Genomic DNA, 17,997 nt, shown 5'->3' on the forward strand with positions numbered 1-17,997 from the left:
TTGCTCTCCTCTGTGTGTGTCAGAAATATACACCATAATTTTAATGCTATAAGACATGTATCAAACGGGACAGTTTTTAAAATGTAAAGCCTAGGCAAATATCTTGCATGCAAGGAAGTCTTTTTAACCTGTCTGGGGCAGGGGCCACTGCAACCGTGTGTTTGCGGGTCGACGATACTCAGCCTGGTGTGCTTGTACTAGAATCGGGCCTCCTTTGGACCCTCATTGAAGGTGACCAGCTCCAGAACACAGTGCCCACCTGGCCTCTCAGTGCTCCCAGCCCAGTGCGGGGGAGCGCACACTTACAGGTGTGTACCGTCTACGCCTGACGGCGGAATGGGGCTCTGGGTGCCCGCCGAGGTTGGGCAGCGTTGCTCAGGTGTGGGTGCAGAGGTGGTGCCCCTCCTGGGGACCTGCCTGGGGTCCTGGGGCCCTCCAGGCCGCCTCGCCTCTTGAACTCCAGGCCGGGATTTCTCCCGCACTGACTTCTCGGGCGGGTGCCAGCCCGGCCCGGTCCCTGGCCCCCGCAGCGGGGCCGGCTGCTCCGGGGAGGGCGGGGGCAGGAGGAGGAGTTTGAGCGACTTTGTGGGGCAGCCTTGGCCTCGGCAGCGGCAGCACCGGCAGCGTGCACTGGGAAACGCCGGGACGCCCGCCGGGCCCGCCGGAGCGGGTGATGGGGCCCGTGTGAGCGCGCCCAGGCCCGGCCCGGTGCCCGGCGGGCGGCAGCATGTCCGCGGGCGGCAGCACCAGGAAGAGCACCGGGAGGCCCTCCTATTACTATCGGCTGTTGCGACGGCCCCGGTTGCAGCGACAGAGGAGCCGCTCCCGCAGCCGGACCCGGCCCGCCAGGGGTAGGCGCCACCCCGACCCCTGACCCCTGACCCCGACCCCCCTATCCTCCTTACCGCCACTTCACCATTTGATGCCGTGGGGTGCCAGGGACCCAGGATCCTTCTTTTTACCCGGGACTCCCTCCTCTGCCCCTTGTAGTTGCCCATTTCTGTGTCTACTTGATCTCTATTTCCCCAGCTTCTCTCTCATTCTTCTCTACCCTAAGTGGGGAAACTGAGGTGCTAGTGACTCCTCTTAGGCCACAGTCAGGGAAGGGGGAAATTGCAGTCTGGGGTCTCTTCCTTCCATCTCTGAGATTCCACCTCCTGCCCCACTGTGCCTCAGTTTACTCAGCAGCTGGGCAAGAAAGCTGAGTGGATCTGTGCTTTACCTTGCCTTGCTTTCACTGCCCTGGCCTCTCCGCTTAGCTCCCACCCCACATCCCTTTCTCAGGGACTTAAGAGGCCCCTCCACCTCTTGGGTGGAGGGACAGGTGCTTGGACGTCAGGGGACCTTGTTCCTAGGGTCCTTTTCAAAGGAACTAGGCTTGTAGAATTTATCTGGGACCCCTCCCTGTGGGTGGGCACCACCTCTTTTGAAAAGAGTTTCTCTCTTTTCAAACCCTGGAGGCTGGACAGGGAGGAGGGGGAGGTCGGAGCAGCATTTTCTTTTTCCAGTAACAGGATCCTCAGCTGGAAACGAGTGCGGTTCAGGGGGCTGCCTTCTGGCCTGGGTGGGGGGAGGTGTACTTCCTTCCATGGCTGGGTGGGAGGGAGCAGGGGGGCCCCTGGAAGGAGGAGCTCTTGGAAGCTGCCTAGGAAGCTCCATTCCATGGCAAAAGCTCAGACCCATTGAGGTGCCCATAGTGGGAGGGAGGAGGGAGGTTGGTAGCACCCAGACGGCACCTGGGCCGAATTTACACCATCAGGCTGTCTTGGGAATGGGGAAGGCTGGCTCTGTGTTTGAGCAAATCCGTGCTTGGATTCTGGCAGACCTGAGGTCAAATCCCCACCCCTCCAGGTGGGGTCATGTGGCCTGGGCCTTGGGGTGTTTCCCGTGAACTTCAGTATTCTCGTCATTTTGACCGTAAATGAAGCAGGAGGGCAGTAAATGCTTAGCTGGTTCCCCCCCCAGACTGTGGGAGACTTTTCCCATGGTCAGGGCTCAGCCACAATATTCAGGCTTCCTCAGTAAGTAGGTAGTTCCTGACGTAGTGAGTTCCCCATACTTGGAAGGGTTCAAATTGAGGCTGGGAGTTCAGTCCTCAAGGGTCTCTCAGGGCCTGTGATCCATCCCCTGCCCTTGCCTTTCTTCTTCTTTTTTAAAAACCAAAAGATTTTATTTATTTATTTTTAGAGAAAGGGAAAGGGAAGGAGAAAGAGAGAAAGGGGAATGTCAACGCAAGACAAAAACATTGATCAGTTGCCTCTCACATGTGCCCTGAACCTGACACCCAGGTATGTGCCCCGACCAGGGCACTTTGCATGATGACACACAACCGACAGAGCCACTCCGGCAAGGCCCCTTGCCTTTCTTGAAGTGGCTTCTGGCTAGTCTGTCCTTGCAGGTTTGGTCTGCAAGTCTGGATCTGGGTTCAAGTACTGTGACTGGGCAAGTCACTTCCCTTTTCTGAGTATTACTGGTAGTTTCTTGAACTGTAAAAGGGGTGAGCAGTACATGGAGGATTCCATGAGAAAATGGGTTCATGCTGTGAGAAATGGTAGTTGTACAAATGCCCGGTAATGCTCGGCACTCCGCCCTCCCAACACCAGGCCTCTTGTACCCATCTCACTGTGCTCCCCAACCCCCACTCGCTCAGTGCCCTGAATGACCTTTCCTTCCACTCTTCACTTCAGCCTGGCTCCATTCCTGACCACTGAAACTCACCCTTCTGCTCAGCTGACTGGGCTGGAGACAGTCAGGAGACCCTGCATTATGTCTCAGCCTAGAAGGAACTTGAAGCCTGCAGGAAGTGGGGAGGAGACTGTCACTAAACCGAAGTTACAACTGGGGAAATCAGGGAGACCTTCATGGAGGAGGTGACATTTAGATTGAACCTCATGAGATAGACAGGATTTCCCTCTGCAGAGGGGGTGGTTAAGTCAGATTCAGGTTCAAGCGCCAGCTCTGCACTAAACTATCCTTTGACCAGTTACCTCTCCAAGCCTCAGTGGCCTCATCTGGTAAAGGTGGGGAGAGGTGACAGGGCTGTGTAAGAAATGAGAGCAAGTTCATGGCAAGTTAGAAGCTCGTGCTGCCTGGGATTAGGCAGCAGTTGAGTGTGAACTGTTGTTGTTCTGACCCTGGGCAGAAGCGATAGCAGTGCAAAGATGGGGAGACGGAAAATGTCTTAGATGTTGTAGACAGTTTCTCCTGGGGTAGGGGAAGAGCATGGGTGGGGGCGGGGGGATGGCTGGGATAGTAGTTGGGGCCTGATAAAGGGCCTCGACTGATGCAGAGTCACGGAGTCGTGGGTGGGGGGTGTGAGCTGCCTGGCAGTGTGAGAGGCGGGAGCCTGGAGGCTTCCTGCCCACCCAGGTAGGAGGCGGTTGGAGCGGCCAAGGACCTCCCTCCACTAAAGCCCCAGATCCCTGACTCTGCCCCTAGGAGCACCCCTCCTGAGGGCAGTGCCCCCACCCAGGTTGTAACTTAAGTTGTGGGAGCCACGCTGTGGCTGTGAGCACAGCCCTTCTGACCTCAGGCCTGTCTTCCCACTACGTAGGGACTTGGCCCCGTGGTAGTGGCATCAGGCCCCAGAGGAAGAGGTGGGACCCAGCACCCCAGCCCTGGTCGGGCTGGTGCTCCACACCCATTCTGGCCTCTGCCACGAATCGAGGAAGGACAATGACTGAGCCCTCGGGGTGGGAGGGGTGTTTGATCAGAAACAGGAAAGTGCAGGGAAGAGCTGACCTTCAGTGGGGGACGGCAGCTGGCCCGGCTGGAAACAGGGTTGTGGCCAGGCTGCCACCTCTGAGCAAGCTCGCTGCCCACCACCCCCTGCTGCCCCTCCGGCGTGGTGGGAACTGGCTCACTGTGGATCTGAGAGCAGGACTCTCTCCCTGGCAGTCCTCCTGGTTTGACTAAGCCAGGTGCTCTCCTTCTCTGGGCCCCCATTTTCCCATCAGAAGAATGGGCAGAGTAGACCTACTGTTGACAAAGGCCAGACGCAGGGTGGGAACAGTGACCCTTGGATGGCAGGATCATCTGGCCATTTCACATTGTGCTTTGTGACCCTAAGTCTTCTTGAAGGCTGGGCATGGCCCATGGATTTGAAGGGGTCCTGGCCCTAGTAAGGTGTCACAGGCCGGGGTGCCTTCCCACCAAGGGTAAAGCTTTGTCTGTCTGATCTGTTTCCCCAGGATGGCTGGGGGAAATGCAAGTTTTCCTCCTCACTGTGCATAAAGTCTGGCCCATTCATTCAGCAAGCGAGCATGTTGTGAGCACCTACTGTGTGCTGGGCTCCAGCCTGTGCACTGGGGGCACGTGGAATGAATGGCTTGTGTTCCCAGCCCTTGCCAAGCCCCAGTCTGTTGGGGGGCTGCTGGTGTGTTGCGGTGTACTGGGGCACAAAGGGCTTTTGAGGGTACAGAGCGATGGTTAGTGGGAGATAGGGGCTGTACTCCCAGCTTAGCTACAAGCTGGTTGTGTGACTCTGGGCACATCCCAAGGCCTCAGTTTCTGCATCTGTCATGCACAGCCAATGGGGAGACCTCTTGGAATGCCCATAACTCATACTCATGGGAGGTTTTGATTCTTCTCTTCCTGTTTTCATCTGAGTATTTCCAGGGGTCCAGCCACTTGCCAGGCCTGCCAGGTGCTGGGGACTCGATGGATGTTTTCTCCTGAGACAGTTCCCCTCTGTGCCCATACAACCCTCCATTGCGCCGCCCTGTGTCTTGACTGCTGTGTGGTCCCCTCCTCCTTTCCACCTGGGCCCTTTTCCTCTTAGGACCTCCTGGAGTCTGTCTGTGGGGCCTCAGCAGGGGGTTCCCAGGACTGTGCACCCGGCACACTCTGAGGAATGCAGGCAGGAGGGCCTCACAAAGGTCCCAGGAGGGCTGGGGCCAACCACTGAGGTGGTGGTCCCTGTCCAGGGCTTCCAGCTCGGCAGCTGAGTGATCCAACCCCTGGCGACTGGCTAGTGAGGACACTGAGGCACAGGACAGAGTGGCATATGGAATCTAGGGCTTCCAGCCCCAGGATGGTGGTGACACCATTGGGAAGGGTGCTGGTGTGACACAGCTGCTAACTGGCAGCAATGCCTAGGGAAGGGCTGGGACCTCTCCATGGGGACCCTGGCTTCATTGAGACCTGCCAATTGGTCCCTGAGTGACAGCTCAGACCCTGTGGGCAGGAAGGCCTGAGCATAGCCTTTAGGGTGGGGGTTGGTTGTGTCTTATGGCCCCCTAGTCTTCAAATGTCCCCGCAAGGGCCCAAGGTGTGGCTCTCCGCCCCTAACTTGGATGTGCCCTGAAATTGTACATACAGCTTTTGTCTGCTTTGTCTCTTCCTCTGTTTCTGCTGCAACACAATAGCTCCTTTGGGGCTTGTTCCTGGCTTCTCTGGGCCCTCCTCATTCTTACATACCCCAGGGACTGGGAGGCTCACTACTCCCCATCATAGTATATAATAGAGGTAAAAATGGCTTCTGTTTGCTGAGGGCCTACTCAGTGCCTGGCAGTGAGCTTCACTCTCTACTTGCCTTATCTCATTTGATGTTCACAGCCACCCTGTGTCATGGATACAGGTATTATCCTCATTTGCTAGATGAGGAGACTGTGTCCCAAGAGTGGGAGCCTTTTCTGACATCACGTAGCTCAGAGACTGGAGCCCAGCTCTACCCGACTCCAGATCCTGAGTTTGTAAACACACTACCTCACTATTCCATGGGCAGGCAGATCTTTCTGTGGCTGGGTTTCTGCTTAGATAAGGCCACCTCCTTCCCCTGTCTGATTTGCATAGTCAGCGATTCTACCAAGTGTTCTCAACCATCATTCCCCACAGTCCTGGCCGTAACTCAGGAGGGAGGCAGGGGAGTGACCTTGTTGGCATTTGTGGGCAGAGCAGAGGTGGTCAGTTCTCCTGGGGGGCTCTTCTGCCTGCCTAGGCTGACTCAGGTGATCCCCAGGCCAGGCTCTGCCAGGACCCACACCTCTGCATCCTGTTCTCAGCCGTGTCTTCAGGCATGTGCATTCCCTGGGCAGGTCTCAGGTCTAATGGGCTCAGCTCCGTTTCTCCACCAACTCTCTTTCTGCTAACAGTTCAGTGTTCCCTGGCATGAAGTCCCTGGAGACAGGCAGCCAGGCTGAGACCCACTTCCCAGAGCTACCATCTGGGAAGAGTCCCAGATGGAGGCCAGAGACCCCGGTTCATTGGCTGAATGTTGGTCTCTTGGCCTCCGTGTTTGTTTCTGGACCGCCCTCATCACTTCTGATAGTAAGGAAAGTCATGACTTCCTTTTACCTAACTGACCGTGCGCCAGGTCCTGTGCCAAGAGCTTCCGCCGAATATCTCATATCTCCTCTGAACTCACCAACCCTCTCGGGAGGTAGGGGTCATTAGCATCACTCCACTTCACTAGATGAGGAAACTGAACTCAGGTGGTAAAGTCGTTCTCTGTAGAGGCAAGGTTGGCACTGAGGCCAGCAGATTCCAAAGCAGCCCCTTCGAACCATGTGAAAGAAGCCCATTGCTTCTTTTCACTGGTTGGTGCAATTCCGAGATGCCTGGGTGGGCCCACAGTATGCCCTTGATGTCAGTGGGTCACGTTTAGAGCCCCCCTGCATCTGTAATCACTGAAGCCAGGTGGTACAGGGAGGGATCTGAGCCTGCTTTGCTTGGCTGCTGATGGGGGAGGTTGGAGAGATTGTCCGGTGTCCTCTTGTCGTTTAGCTCAGCACTGGGAGCTACCTGTTCTCCTTGACAACACGGGAAACTGAGGCCCACAGAGCCAATGCCTTTTGGCCCAGGTTACTTGAAGATGTCAGTGAGAGACCTAGGTCTGGAGTCCAGACACCTTTGCATCCTATTTCATTCCCTGTTTTGTTTGTCACTTTTCCGAAGATGAGTCCAGCTGGGGAAACAGGGGCTCTTATTGGGTCTTCTTGGGGGTGGGCGTGGGGGAGGCTCTTGTGTAACTAGACCCACCCTGGACCACATACGAGTTTCCCCTAGAAGTGACATGAACCTTTTTGACTATTTTTAACAGAAAAGCAACGAATGGCTGTGATATTTCCCCTGCCTCTTCCTCTTGAGGCCACTTGGTTAAATGTCAGGAAAGGGAGAGTATTTCCTGGTCAGGAACATTCAGAGCTTACTGGGAGCTGAAGTTCTGTTTTTTGTGGAGTAGGTGTTTGGGGAGTCAGTTCCCCCCTCCCCGCCACCTCCGCTGTTCCTTGGGAAGGTTGGCTGTGACAGTTGCTGGGAGGGGAGATTTGAGGATGGGTGGCCGAGGCGCCCTCACTGGAGTGGCAGTGTGGCTATTTTTAGCCTCCCCGGGCCAGTAGCGGCATTTCAACATTTGTTCAATATTTAATTATCCATCTGAAAATGGCCCACGTGGCCTCGAGTTTGGGAGCGGCTCTGTGGGCTGCGATTTCCTCTGATTGCATAAATAAGGAAGCAAGGGGAATCTCAATAGCTCTCCAAATAATAATAATGAAAAGGGAAAAAAATTGACACGGTCCTCAGAAAAGACAGGCTTGGCTCTGCAGCCTAGACAGACCACCTGTACGTTAGCAGAACAGACGCGCCTGTGAGCACACCCATCATGCCCTTGGAAATGCAGGCGGGCTTCAGTCTGTGAGTCCCAGACTCCACAGCTGCCTGGCTTTTATTCAGGATGGGTTTCCCCCCCTTCGCCAGGTTCCTGTGTTGACTCTGACAGCTGCTGGGTACCCGAGAGGAGGTGTGGGGATTTTGCTCTTGGAAGTCTTGTTAGCTTTTCTTTCCCTCCTCTCTTCCCCCTGACAGACAGGAGAGCACCGTCGGCATCTGGGCTGTTATTTCTTTTTTCTTGGCCCTTGAAGGTGATGTGTTGACATGGCTGTGAAATGAAAAAGGCAGAGCTCCTGGAGGAAGATGTGGGGGCTGTGAGGCTCTGCAGCCCCCTCCTCTAAGTCCCTGGAGGAGGAAGGAGCAGAGGGGAGAAGAAGAGAGAATGAGACTGGGGGGAGCCAGGCAGCCAGACCTGCGGCCACCCCTTGGTGTCCCTCTTGGCATGGGAATTTGTGGAGCCTGGATTTGGTGATTAGAAACCAATATATTGGCAGTCTGGGGTAGTCTTAGGAAAAAGTGGTTTTCTAACGATTTATACCTCTATTTTGGGAACTGAGTTTGGCTCAGGAGTGTGGCCGGGTGCACCCCAACTGCGCCACAGATGCCGTGTGAGCTCAGATAAGTCACTAAACATCTCTAGGCTCAGAAACACCTCTAACACATAGATGTGACCGCGCGCACGCTGTCATTAGAGGCTGGGGGAACTGTCATTATCTGCTCATCGAAAGCCTGAAGGGTTGATTGCAGCTCTATTAGGGCTGATCTAGGACTGAAACACGGTGCCCGTGGGAATCGGAACCTCCCAGACGGCTCCCTGATGTCCCTTTCCCCCGGGGCCTGCTATGCGTGTCACGCACTCCTCCTTGTTTGGGGCAGCAGAGCTTCAGTGAAGCCACCTACTGTTTGCAAGTCCTGTGCTAGGGCAGCCCTGGAGGATATGGTCAGCCCCCCACCCCCTCTCAAGGAGCTAAGCCTCACAGAGGGGAGTCCTGTAATCAGGTTAGCAGATGGTCTGACCGAAATGGTAGGCAGGGCCTTGAATGGTGAGCCAGGAGGGTGGAACTCCCCCTGTCAGGCCATGGGAATCAAAGGGAGGGTTTTGAAAATCACAGTCCTTGTAATAACAACAGCTTAGATTTTTTTCTTTTTGAGCACTGACACAGTGCCAGGTGCTCTTGGTAAGTCCTTTCTGTGCATCGTTTCATGGTATCCTCATTCTCACAGATAGTTCCCAGCTCCATTTTGCTGACGAGAAAACTGAGGCCCAGACTGGTTCTGTGACCTGCTGAGCATCAACCAGCTGCTGACTGGCTGAGTCAAGGATGTTTAAGTCTCGCTATACTTCCCAGAGCTGTGACTTAGATGAGTGACTTTCAGCAAGCAGCCCCTGCCCTGGTGCAGGGAACAGGGAGCGAGGGAGGGAGAGTAGGTACCAGGAATTATAGGTGACGATCGGTGTAAGAGGCATGGGTCTGAGCTGGGAGATGGGGAGAAGGACCAAAACAGATTTGGGAAGTGAGGGCAGCAGCGGGCCCGTGAAGAGGTGTCTCGGAGGACCCAGAGATGATGGGGAAAGGGATCCCACAGGGGTTGGGTCCGGGGAGGCAGAGGGTAGACTGCTTGAGAAAAGCTGAGAAGTTTGGAGCATGTGACTCGTGGGAGAGGCCACCCCCTCACCCCAGGGTCAGTGCTGGTGGCACTGGTGCCTTTTCTCCCTGAGCAGCGGGGGAATGAGAACGGCAAGGCTAGCACAGGGCATTCCCTGGCATCCACTTCATTGGAACCCATTTGCATCGTCCTCCTTTCGTCTGAAATGATGGTCTTTAGACTCTTGGGGGTTGGAACAGCTTTCTAATGAAACTTGGGATGGCGATAATTCTTTGTTTAACGTTGTATTTGGCAAAGCAAGGAGTCAGTGGTCCTATGCTGTCCAGCCCCATATTGTGCTACTCCATCGTTTTATTTGTGAATGTTGAACTGGTTCCTGAAATTTCAGAATGACGGGAGCCTGGTGCTCAGGAGAGAGAATCCGGGGCTGATCCTCATAGTGACAGGGGCGGGAACTGGTGGTGGCATAAGGCCTCTGGAATGGCCGAGGCAGGTGGGGAGGGTGGAGCTTGGGGAGGGGCCAGCGGGCTGTGGGCGTGGCTAGCAGGTCTGCCCTGCCTCTCCGTTTGCAGCGATGGGGTGGCACCAGACTGGGCAGGGCACCTTTGGGGACCACCTTCAGGAGAATGACACTGAGGGGCGCAGGAGGTCGCATAGCGGGGGTGGAGCGCAGAGCTGGACAGTGTGGAAGTGTGGTGGGAATGGAGGGCCGAGAGAAGCGGAGGTTGCCTGTTAACCATCCGTGCAGTCTCAGTTCCGCCAGGCGTCTATGAACCTGCTCAGAGTTGCCCGTTTAGTGACAAGCAGTCTGGGGGTCTGCGCACCCTCCCCCATCGGTAGCAACCTCTGGGTTCTCTCGGGGTGGGAACTTGACCTTCACACAGGCAGTGCTGTCTGCAGAGGGAAGGGCCAGTTTAAGGAGCGGGGGCTTTGGGGCGGGGGCGGGGCAGCTCTTCTCTGGATCTTACATAGGAGGCTCACGGGTTTTTATATCTATTGGCTGTCCTCCGAGGAGACCACCAGTTATGGGCCAAACCCCTCCAACTTTCTTTTTTTAAAAATATGATTTTTATGTTGGTGTTTCCCTCCTCCTCCTCCAATTCTTAGGATTAGAAAAGCAATAAAATCCATTGTATAAGAGAAGAAAATTAAAGTCACCTTTAATCCCAGTGCCCAGCGGTAAGCTCCGAGTGCACTGGGGGCTTATTTCCAGGCTTTTCCCTTTCTCTCTTGAATGTTTTGAAAACTCTAAAATGTTGGAAAGCATAAAAAAGTATAGGAAATAATACTGCAGGCACCCATGCACACCCCTCTCAGGTGTAGCAAGTGCTAACACGGCCATACCTAATTCTCTTTCTCCCTCAGAAATAAAATGACTTGCGCGTGCAAGGGCTGGCACGCGCTGCCCACAGATCGAGTCCAGCTACCGCTGGTTTTGCATGACCTGTGGGCTACGGGCAGCTTTTACGTTTTTCAAGGGCTGGAACCAAAATCAAAAGAGGAATAGTATTTTACAACATGTGAAAATTATCCGAAAGTCAAATTTTTGTGTCCAGAAGTTTTATTGGAACATAGCTCTGCCCATTTATTTATTTATATTGTCTGTGACCGCTTTAATCATCTGTCACCAGACTTGAGTAGTTGACGCCTAAGATACTGACTCTCTGGCCCTTTATGGAAAAAGTTCGCAGACCCCTGAGAGGGAGCTAGGGCCTCCTACACCCCCTCCAGGGACCAGCGTCCTCCTGAAGGTGGGTGTGGCCTGCCCTCCAGAAGGTGGGTGTGGCCTGCTCACGTGTGCATTTATACTTCACCATACACATGTAAATGCTTCAACATGTGTGGTGCTGCATTGTTTCCAAATTGGACAGAGCAAAATTGCACACAGAAGAGAGGAGCAAAGGTGCCTACACCCTGGGACCTCCTGGCTTTCCTGAATTCTATCCAGCAGCACGGAATAAACGCCAGCTCTCTGCTGGCCCCAGGAATAGGCCCTGTTGCCGCAGAGCAAAGCGTTGCAGGAGAAAACTCAGGCATAAAAGTGGGGAAGGTGAGACTGAAGTTCGTGCACATTTCAGAAAGCGAAGGAGGAAAAAGGCACTCAGGGACGAAAGAAGCCCTTGGGCCACTTAATTGATCCTTGGAGTGACCGGAAAAACAGAGTTTTCTGGGAGGCTGGGGATTCTTCGAAAGTGAAATGCATGTCAGTCAGGGTGAGGAATGGGAGGCACAGACTGTCAAAGGTAGCTGTTTAGGCTCCAGTAGAAGGGCGTAAAGAAAAGCTGATAACTGACTATGGAGGCCGAACAGTTTGCAGGACTTACCCTGGAGGCCAGCCGGGGGGTGAATCCGTGCACCGTCCTTTTGCAGAGTCCACCATGGGGTCCAGGAATAGAACCAGGGCGGGGAACACATCTCCTTGGCTCTCCCACCCCCTGCTGGGTACCAGCAGCTTGACCCCTCCATGTGCTCCTCTCTCCGAAGAGCTGCTGAGTGCTCCAATCGAGGATTCTCAGGCCAGAGAGAGGTTCCCTGAACCCAACTGTATATGATCGTCTGCATGCCTCTCTCTGCAGACCCTCACCCCCACAGCAACCGCAGGCAGCATCCACTGACTGCACCATGTCCTGCACTTAAAGATAACGTGGACTGGGGTCCAGTTCCATTTGAGAGACGCCTGGCATTGAAATTCCATAGTCACATGACACCAACCCACACAACAACATCATGGAAAGAGCATGGAATCACTCTAGGCATCCTTTTCTGCCTTCGGGCCAGGCTGGGGTGGGCCCTGGAAAGGCAGAGAGAAGCCAAGGCAGGGAGGAAACTCAGATTCCTGGGTGACTTGGGCCCTGTGGTCCTCCCACTGGTCTGCACAGAGGCTCCTTTCTCATCGTGGGGCAGCCTCTGGGTTTAGAGGTTCTGGGCTCGAATCCCGCCTCTGCATCTCCTAGCTGTGTGCTCACGGTTTTCTCAGACTTACTGTTTCTGGACCTCAGTTTCTTCCTGTTGAAGTTGGAGCTGCTGTTTCTTACTTCAGAAGTCAGTTTTAGGGTAAAAACATGCATATATGGGACTGTCACTATCCTTCTGAGATATGTTTGGCCATGCTTCCCAGTGGTCCATTTTTATTACATATAGAAATCCTGTTGTTTTAGCACTATTTGTTGAAAAAACTATCTTTTTCTACCACCAATTGACTTAATGCTTTTTTCCAAAAATTGATTGACCGTATCTGTGTGAGACTATTTTTGCCCTCTCTTCTGTTTCATTGATCCGTGTGTCCGTCCTTATGCTAAAACCATGCTGCTCCGATTACTTCAGCTATATTTCAAGACTATAAAGTATGTCGTGAAACTAAGTAGTATAAGTCTCTCAACCTGTTTCCTCTTTCTCCAGATTGTTTGGCTATTCCAGGTCCTTTGCTTTGCTATCTAAATTTAAAATTGAGCTTGCCAGTGTCTTCAAAAAGCCTGCCAGGAGTTTGACTGGGGTTGCATGGAATCTATAGATCGGTTTGGGGAGAAATACCATCTTCTTAACAATACTGAGGCTTCCCAGTCCTCCAGTGTGGTACACATTTCTGTTTATTGAGATTGTCTTCAATGTCTCTCAGCCCAGTACTCGTTTTGTTACATTTGTTCCTAAGTGTTTTTGATGTTAGTTGCTGTGAGGGATGGAGCTCTACCTTACTGGCAAGCTAACAACCTCACCTGGAAGGGTCTCATGGGTGCTGGCAGAAGACACGAGACTCCTGGGTCAGAGGCAAAGGACTCCTGGCCCAGGCACAGCAGGGAGCCTGAGCTCCATGTTAGTGCTGATTCCTTTCCCTCCAGGGGCCTAGGGCAGTCACGGATGGTCTATTTGAGAACCCAAAGTGATCTGCTCTGATGTTTTTCCAGATTACAACTTCATGTGCCTTGCTGGATCCCAAGATACAGGGGCCGACACACATAGCACCCCTTTTCGTCTACAAATACTTCTATTACAACGTCCTATGTGTGTCGTTCTGCAACCTAACAGTCACACTGAAGCACACCCTATGGCACCGTAGGGGAAATGGTCAAATTAAAACTATGAATCGCTACACCCATGTTGTCACCTCACACGGGCGTTACTTCTGTCGGACCCTGTGCCACCTCAGGGTCAGCTGCTCCTTAGGCTAAAAACTGCACAAGGGTCTGAAGTTCAGTTTGCTTTTAGTACTAAATCATTAACCTGGAAACTTGGAGATAATTTAAAATTCGAATTCCAAGTTGTCAAATACAGGCAGGTAAAGAGAGTTTAAAGTCCTACGTAAAAATCAGTATATAGGATACATACTTAAAATTTATGCCTATTCTAATTTGTTGCAAAAAATAAGCCTGTTATATAGTTATGTTGTGCTAATTTACTAATACAGTTTTTGAACGAAAGTGGGGAACATTAAGTACTGAGGTAGAGTTTGGGGGCAAAAAGAAGGGGTTTGTATTCCTTACATGAATGAGAAATAGGATGAACTTGATAGCATGCATGGGTATTAGGTTCTGTTTATCACGGTTCCTTCTGGAGTGCTGTCATCAGAACTTACACACGCTGAAGAAGTGCTGTTGACGTGGTCAGCATCCATTCTGAGGACAGACACGGGAGGTGCTGAGTATCAGAAGACGGCGTGTTCTCTGAGTTCAGACCTGAAAACATCTCTAAGCTGTGTGACGGCATAAGCAGCCAAGGCACCATCATAGACTTGTGTGGTTTTCAAGTGTGTGCAGTGGTCACGTGCGTCATTTGATAATGAATGTGTTGTGGAGAAAGAAAGAAGTTTACATTATACCTGGTGATGAGTGTTACAGTTCTGAGAGGAAGCCAGTCTCCTGTTCTAAGGCAGCTGTAGATGAGGGGACGAGAGATCTCGAGAGTGCACAGTCCTAGTGGGCCTGTTGTTCTAAGTGGTGTTTTCATCAGCGAGCCTATTGCTTTCCTATTGCCAACTGTCAAACTTAGCGTCTTAAAATGACACGGATTTATTGTCTTACAGTTGTGGTGGTCAGAAGTCTGAAATCAGCTTCCCGGGGTTAGAACTGGGGTGTCGGCAGGACTACATTCCTCCTGCAGGTTCTGGGGGGAACCAGTCCCTTTCCTTTTCCAGCTGCTAGAAGCTGCTCGTGCCCCCACATCATTCCCACCTCTGGCTCCATCACCGTGTCTCCTCCTCTGACCCTCCTATTTCCCTCCTAGGAAGACCCTCGAGATTACACTGGACCCACTTAGATAGTCAAGGGCCACCTCTCCACCTCAAGATTATTAAATCCCAACTGATGTATAAGGTGACATACAGGTCCTAGGGTCAGGATGTGGGCTCCTTGGGGGCCATTCCTCTGCCTACGCAGAAGGGTGAGGGCTAGCGGCCTCTGGGGAACAACTCTCCTCGCTCTCTCGAAGGTGAATGACCGGAGGCTGAACTGGGAAAAGTGTGCCATGGGAAGCAGGAGACCTGCCAACTTATTAATGCAGTATTTTGGTGAACTCAGTCTTTATTTGGCTATAAATAAATAACAGTACAGATGTGCTTCATTCACACACACACACACACACACTGATACACACAGAGGCATCTGCTGGAAAGTCTTAATAACCCAAAGACTCATGACCTGTGGCCATGGTGGTTTTCCCTCTGACTCTTCCGCAGGTTCACCTGGCCACCCCGAGGCTGGGGGCCAGGCCACTGGTCTGTTGGCACTCTGGCCTTGGGAGCCATTACGGCCCTTTAGGCTCGGGTTTGCGTCTCAGTGCTTTGTGGCCTTCCCTGACCCACTTTCCCTAGCTGGTCGTTTGGGCTGCTGCTGATTTGGGTGTCATTTGTTTTGGTTTCTGATTTTGCTTACTCTCTTCCTTCCCTTTTTCCTCCTCAGACATATTCAGAGGGCACAATTTGCACTGAATAATCCTACCACCTATTTATACTTTAATTTTACTATTAGCTGTGGGAAGTTGGAATTGTTCTTCATTCAGGAAGTGGCACCATCATCCGTACCCACCCCGTAGCCTGACTCATTCTCCAAAGAGAACTTGATAACAGACTTGCGAGTGCTATTCATCCTTGTCTAGGTAGGTGGACACACCGACAAACAGAAAGTGAAACATCGTATTAGTTTAATCACACACGCAGCAAACACATCCAGCCTCAGGAGTGCAGGGCGAGCCTTTGCAGTGATTTTATGTTCCTGCACCCCTCGCCTGCAGGTGGCTGGCACTCCACTCCCGCCACTCTGGCTCCGGATACAGTTACGCAGTTAGCTTCAAATGGTGGAAATCTCAATTGTTTGCACACAGGTAGGATTTCCTGTAGTTTGACAGCCTATTGATGAACCTTTTATGCTGAAGTTATTACAGATGTCTAGGCAGTTGCAGACACAGAGCAGTCTCCATGTACTCTGTACCCAGTGTCCCTGTAACTGCAGGACAGCGCCCTCTAGAGGCAATGCCCTGCAGACATAGACCCACCAGAAACACATCCTTCCTCAAGCAAGTCAGATTTACTACTCATCACAGAGAAGGAGAATACACACCATGGGGAACCGCGGGGCATCTCAGCTGGAGTGTGGCAGAGAAAACCTACTATGGGATTTGGGCTTTGGTTGTGCGGCTTTGGGGAAGTCTGAGGAAGCAGGGCTCACGTTGGACCAGCTACTGTTAGAAAGTGGGGAGCGGGGGCAGTTGTGTGATGGGTTATCTCAGGTCTCCTCTCCAGGGTGAAGAGGCAAGTATGAGGATGGAGCTGTCACCGGTGAAACAGCAGCAGTCACTCATTTTAGCCAAGTGCGGGGGGGGGGGGGCGGTTGTTTGGGTTTTTGTGGGTGGCACAGGGACCTGACTTTTGTCGGTTGCTTAGACAAAATTGTGAAGTGGCCTTGTTTTGTCTTGGTTGATCATGTCGACCTTGTCTGAGGTCGGTAGCCTGCGAGGTTGTTCATGTCCAACAGGAGAATCACATGGCAGAGCTGGGAAGGTGACGCCAGCTCCCGATGCCAGGGGCTGCTTTTGTCCCTCCTTTCTCGCTCTCCTGTGCATTGGTGACACGTGTACATACACCTGTGTGTCGTTTTGTCATATGTAGATTCGTGTAACCACCCTGCAGCCAAGATACAGGACTGGATTGCCACAAAGATCTCTGGTGTGCTGCCCTTTAGAGTTATGCCCTCCTGCCCGATGCCCCTGTCCCTAATCCCTGGCTGTTACTAATCTGTTGTGCGTCTCTAAAATGGCCACATTGGAGATGCCACACAAATGGGATCCTACACGGGGTGACCTTTTGATATTGGCGTTTTTCCCTTAGCACAGACAGTGCCCTTGAGAGCTACCCAAATTATTGTACATAGCAATAGTGCATTTCTTCTTCATTGCTGAGTATTCTATAGTATGTGTTTTCATTTCCTATTTTGCTGCCACAACAGACTAAAACTTAGCAGCTTACACAGCACAGAGTTGTCATCTTATTGTACTGGAGGTCAACAGTCTGACCTGGGTCTTGCAGGACTACAATGTATTTTTGAGTTTTATTCATGTTGATCTTATAGGAACAGGGTCTTTGTCATGCTTTTGTGCTCCATGGCAGTTCTGAATAGTGTTCTCTGGAGTCATTCCCTCTTCTTTGCTGTATAATATTCCACTGAGTGATTGCCCTAAGGTACAGTCACCCATTCCCCTCTTGGTGGACATTCAGGTTACTTCCAACATACTGCTGCTACAAACAGTACTGCAGTAGACATCTTTGTGCAGATCTCCACGTGCAAGAATGAAGCATTTTTCTAGACTGGACATATAGGAGGGAAATTTCCGGTCCCAGGGTCCGTGGGTGTGTTGGTTTCAATCTGTTATTATCTAATTGTTCTCCAGACCCTTTTCACTTCACCAGCAGTGATGAAAGAGTTTCCTACATTCCTGTCAACGTTTTGGGGTCAGAATTCTTTTTCTTTTTTGCCAATGTGGAAGATATGAAGTAGTACCTGCTACCTTTAATTTGCATTTTCCTGATCACTCTTGAAGTCCAGCACGCACACACGCCTCTTCTTTCTACACTCGTGCTGACTTCTTTTCTGCTGACGCCAGTAGTAGAGGTGGCTGTATCTACCTATTTTTAAGCATTAAGATCTGGGCACTGCAACCCAACAACTAAAATTTGGTGTCTTGTCTGAAATTACAGGATGTTCCTCAGGTCTCCATGTTTCCATGGGAACAAGTAACAGTCATCCTTCATGATTAGGTGGTATCCATGGCAACCAAGCCAGCAGCATTTGAATGAAACCGATTTTATTTTATTCTTTTCTTTCTTTCTTTCTGTTTTTTTTGCAAACACTTGAAGGTTAAAATGCATTTCTCTGGCTCTGGTTTCTAAGAACAGGCAGGCAGCTTGGCCTCTGGTACAGTGGAGGCTCTCTTGACCTCTCCGTGGAAAGGGGATCCAGAATCTGCTGGTTCTGTGGCCTGATTTTGCAGACTGAAGCCCGGGAGGTCATGTGGAGGTCACATAATCTGAGCTGAGGGGAGACTCCTCGACCAGTGCTCCACTGTCTCAGGGCGACCCCAGGAGGTTGGCCGGTTGGCCCTTCCTGGGACCGGTCCCTGGGGATGCCACCTTCACGCTGTGCTGTCTGTGTTGCTTAGACCTCTGGGGGCGTGAGGCCCAAGCCTCTCAGCGTCTGCTTTCCCCAGTGAGAAGAGACGTCGCTGGACCCAAGGCCACAGGCAGCTATGTTTTTTCAAGGACTCCGGCTAAATCCCTGGAGGCAGAGTTAGGATGCA

At 52.2% G+C, this 17,997-nt stretch overlaps 1 protein-coding gene across 6 annotated transcripts in view; it reads left to right on the top strand.

Annotated features, from left to right (window-relative positions):
• DAB2IP (DAB2 interacting protein) overlaps nucleotides 1-17,997 on the top strand; it is a 181,836-nt gene that overhangs the window by 63,498 nt on the left and 100,341 nt on the right. For 4 of the 6 annotated variants that reach the window (XM_037059195.1, XM_037059191.1, XM_037059196.1 and 1 more), the window contains exon 1: nucleotides 597-851. The exons of the other annotated variants lie outside the window; for them this stretch is intronic. In XM_037059195.1, the coding sequence (XP_036915090.1) occupies nucleotides 728-851 (124 nt within the window). In that variant the 5' untranslated portion in view covers nucleotides 597-727. Of the gene's footprint in view, nucleotides 1-596; nucleotides 852-17,997 lie in introns of those variants that run through there. 6 annotated transcript variants of the gene reach the window in all.

This window comes from Sturnira hondurensis, unplaced genomic scaffold (assembly GCF_014824575.4).
Source record: "Sturnira hondurensis isolate 20B ecotype Veracruz unplaced genomic scaffold, ASM1482457v3 Scaffold0010448, whole genome shotgun sequence".
Lineage (NCBI taxonomy): Eukaryota > Metazoa > Chordata > Mammalia > Chiroptera > Phyllostomidae > Sturnira > Sturnira hondurensis.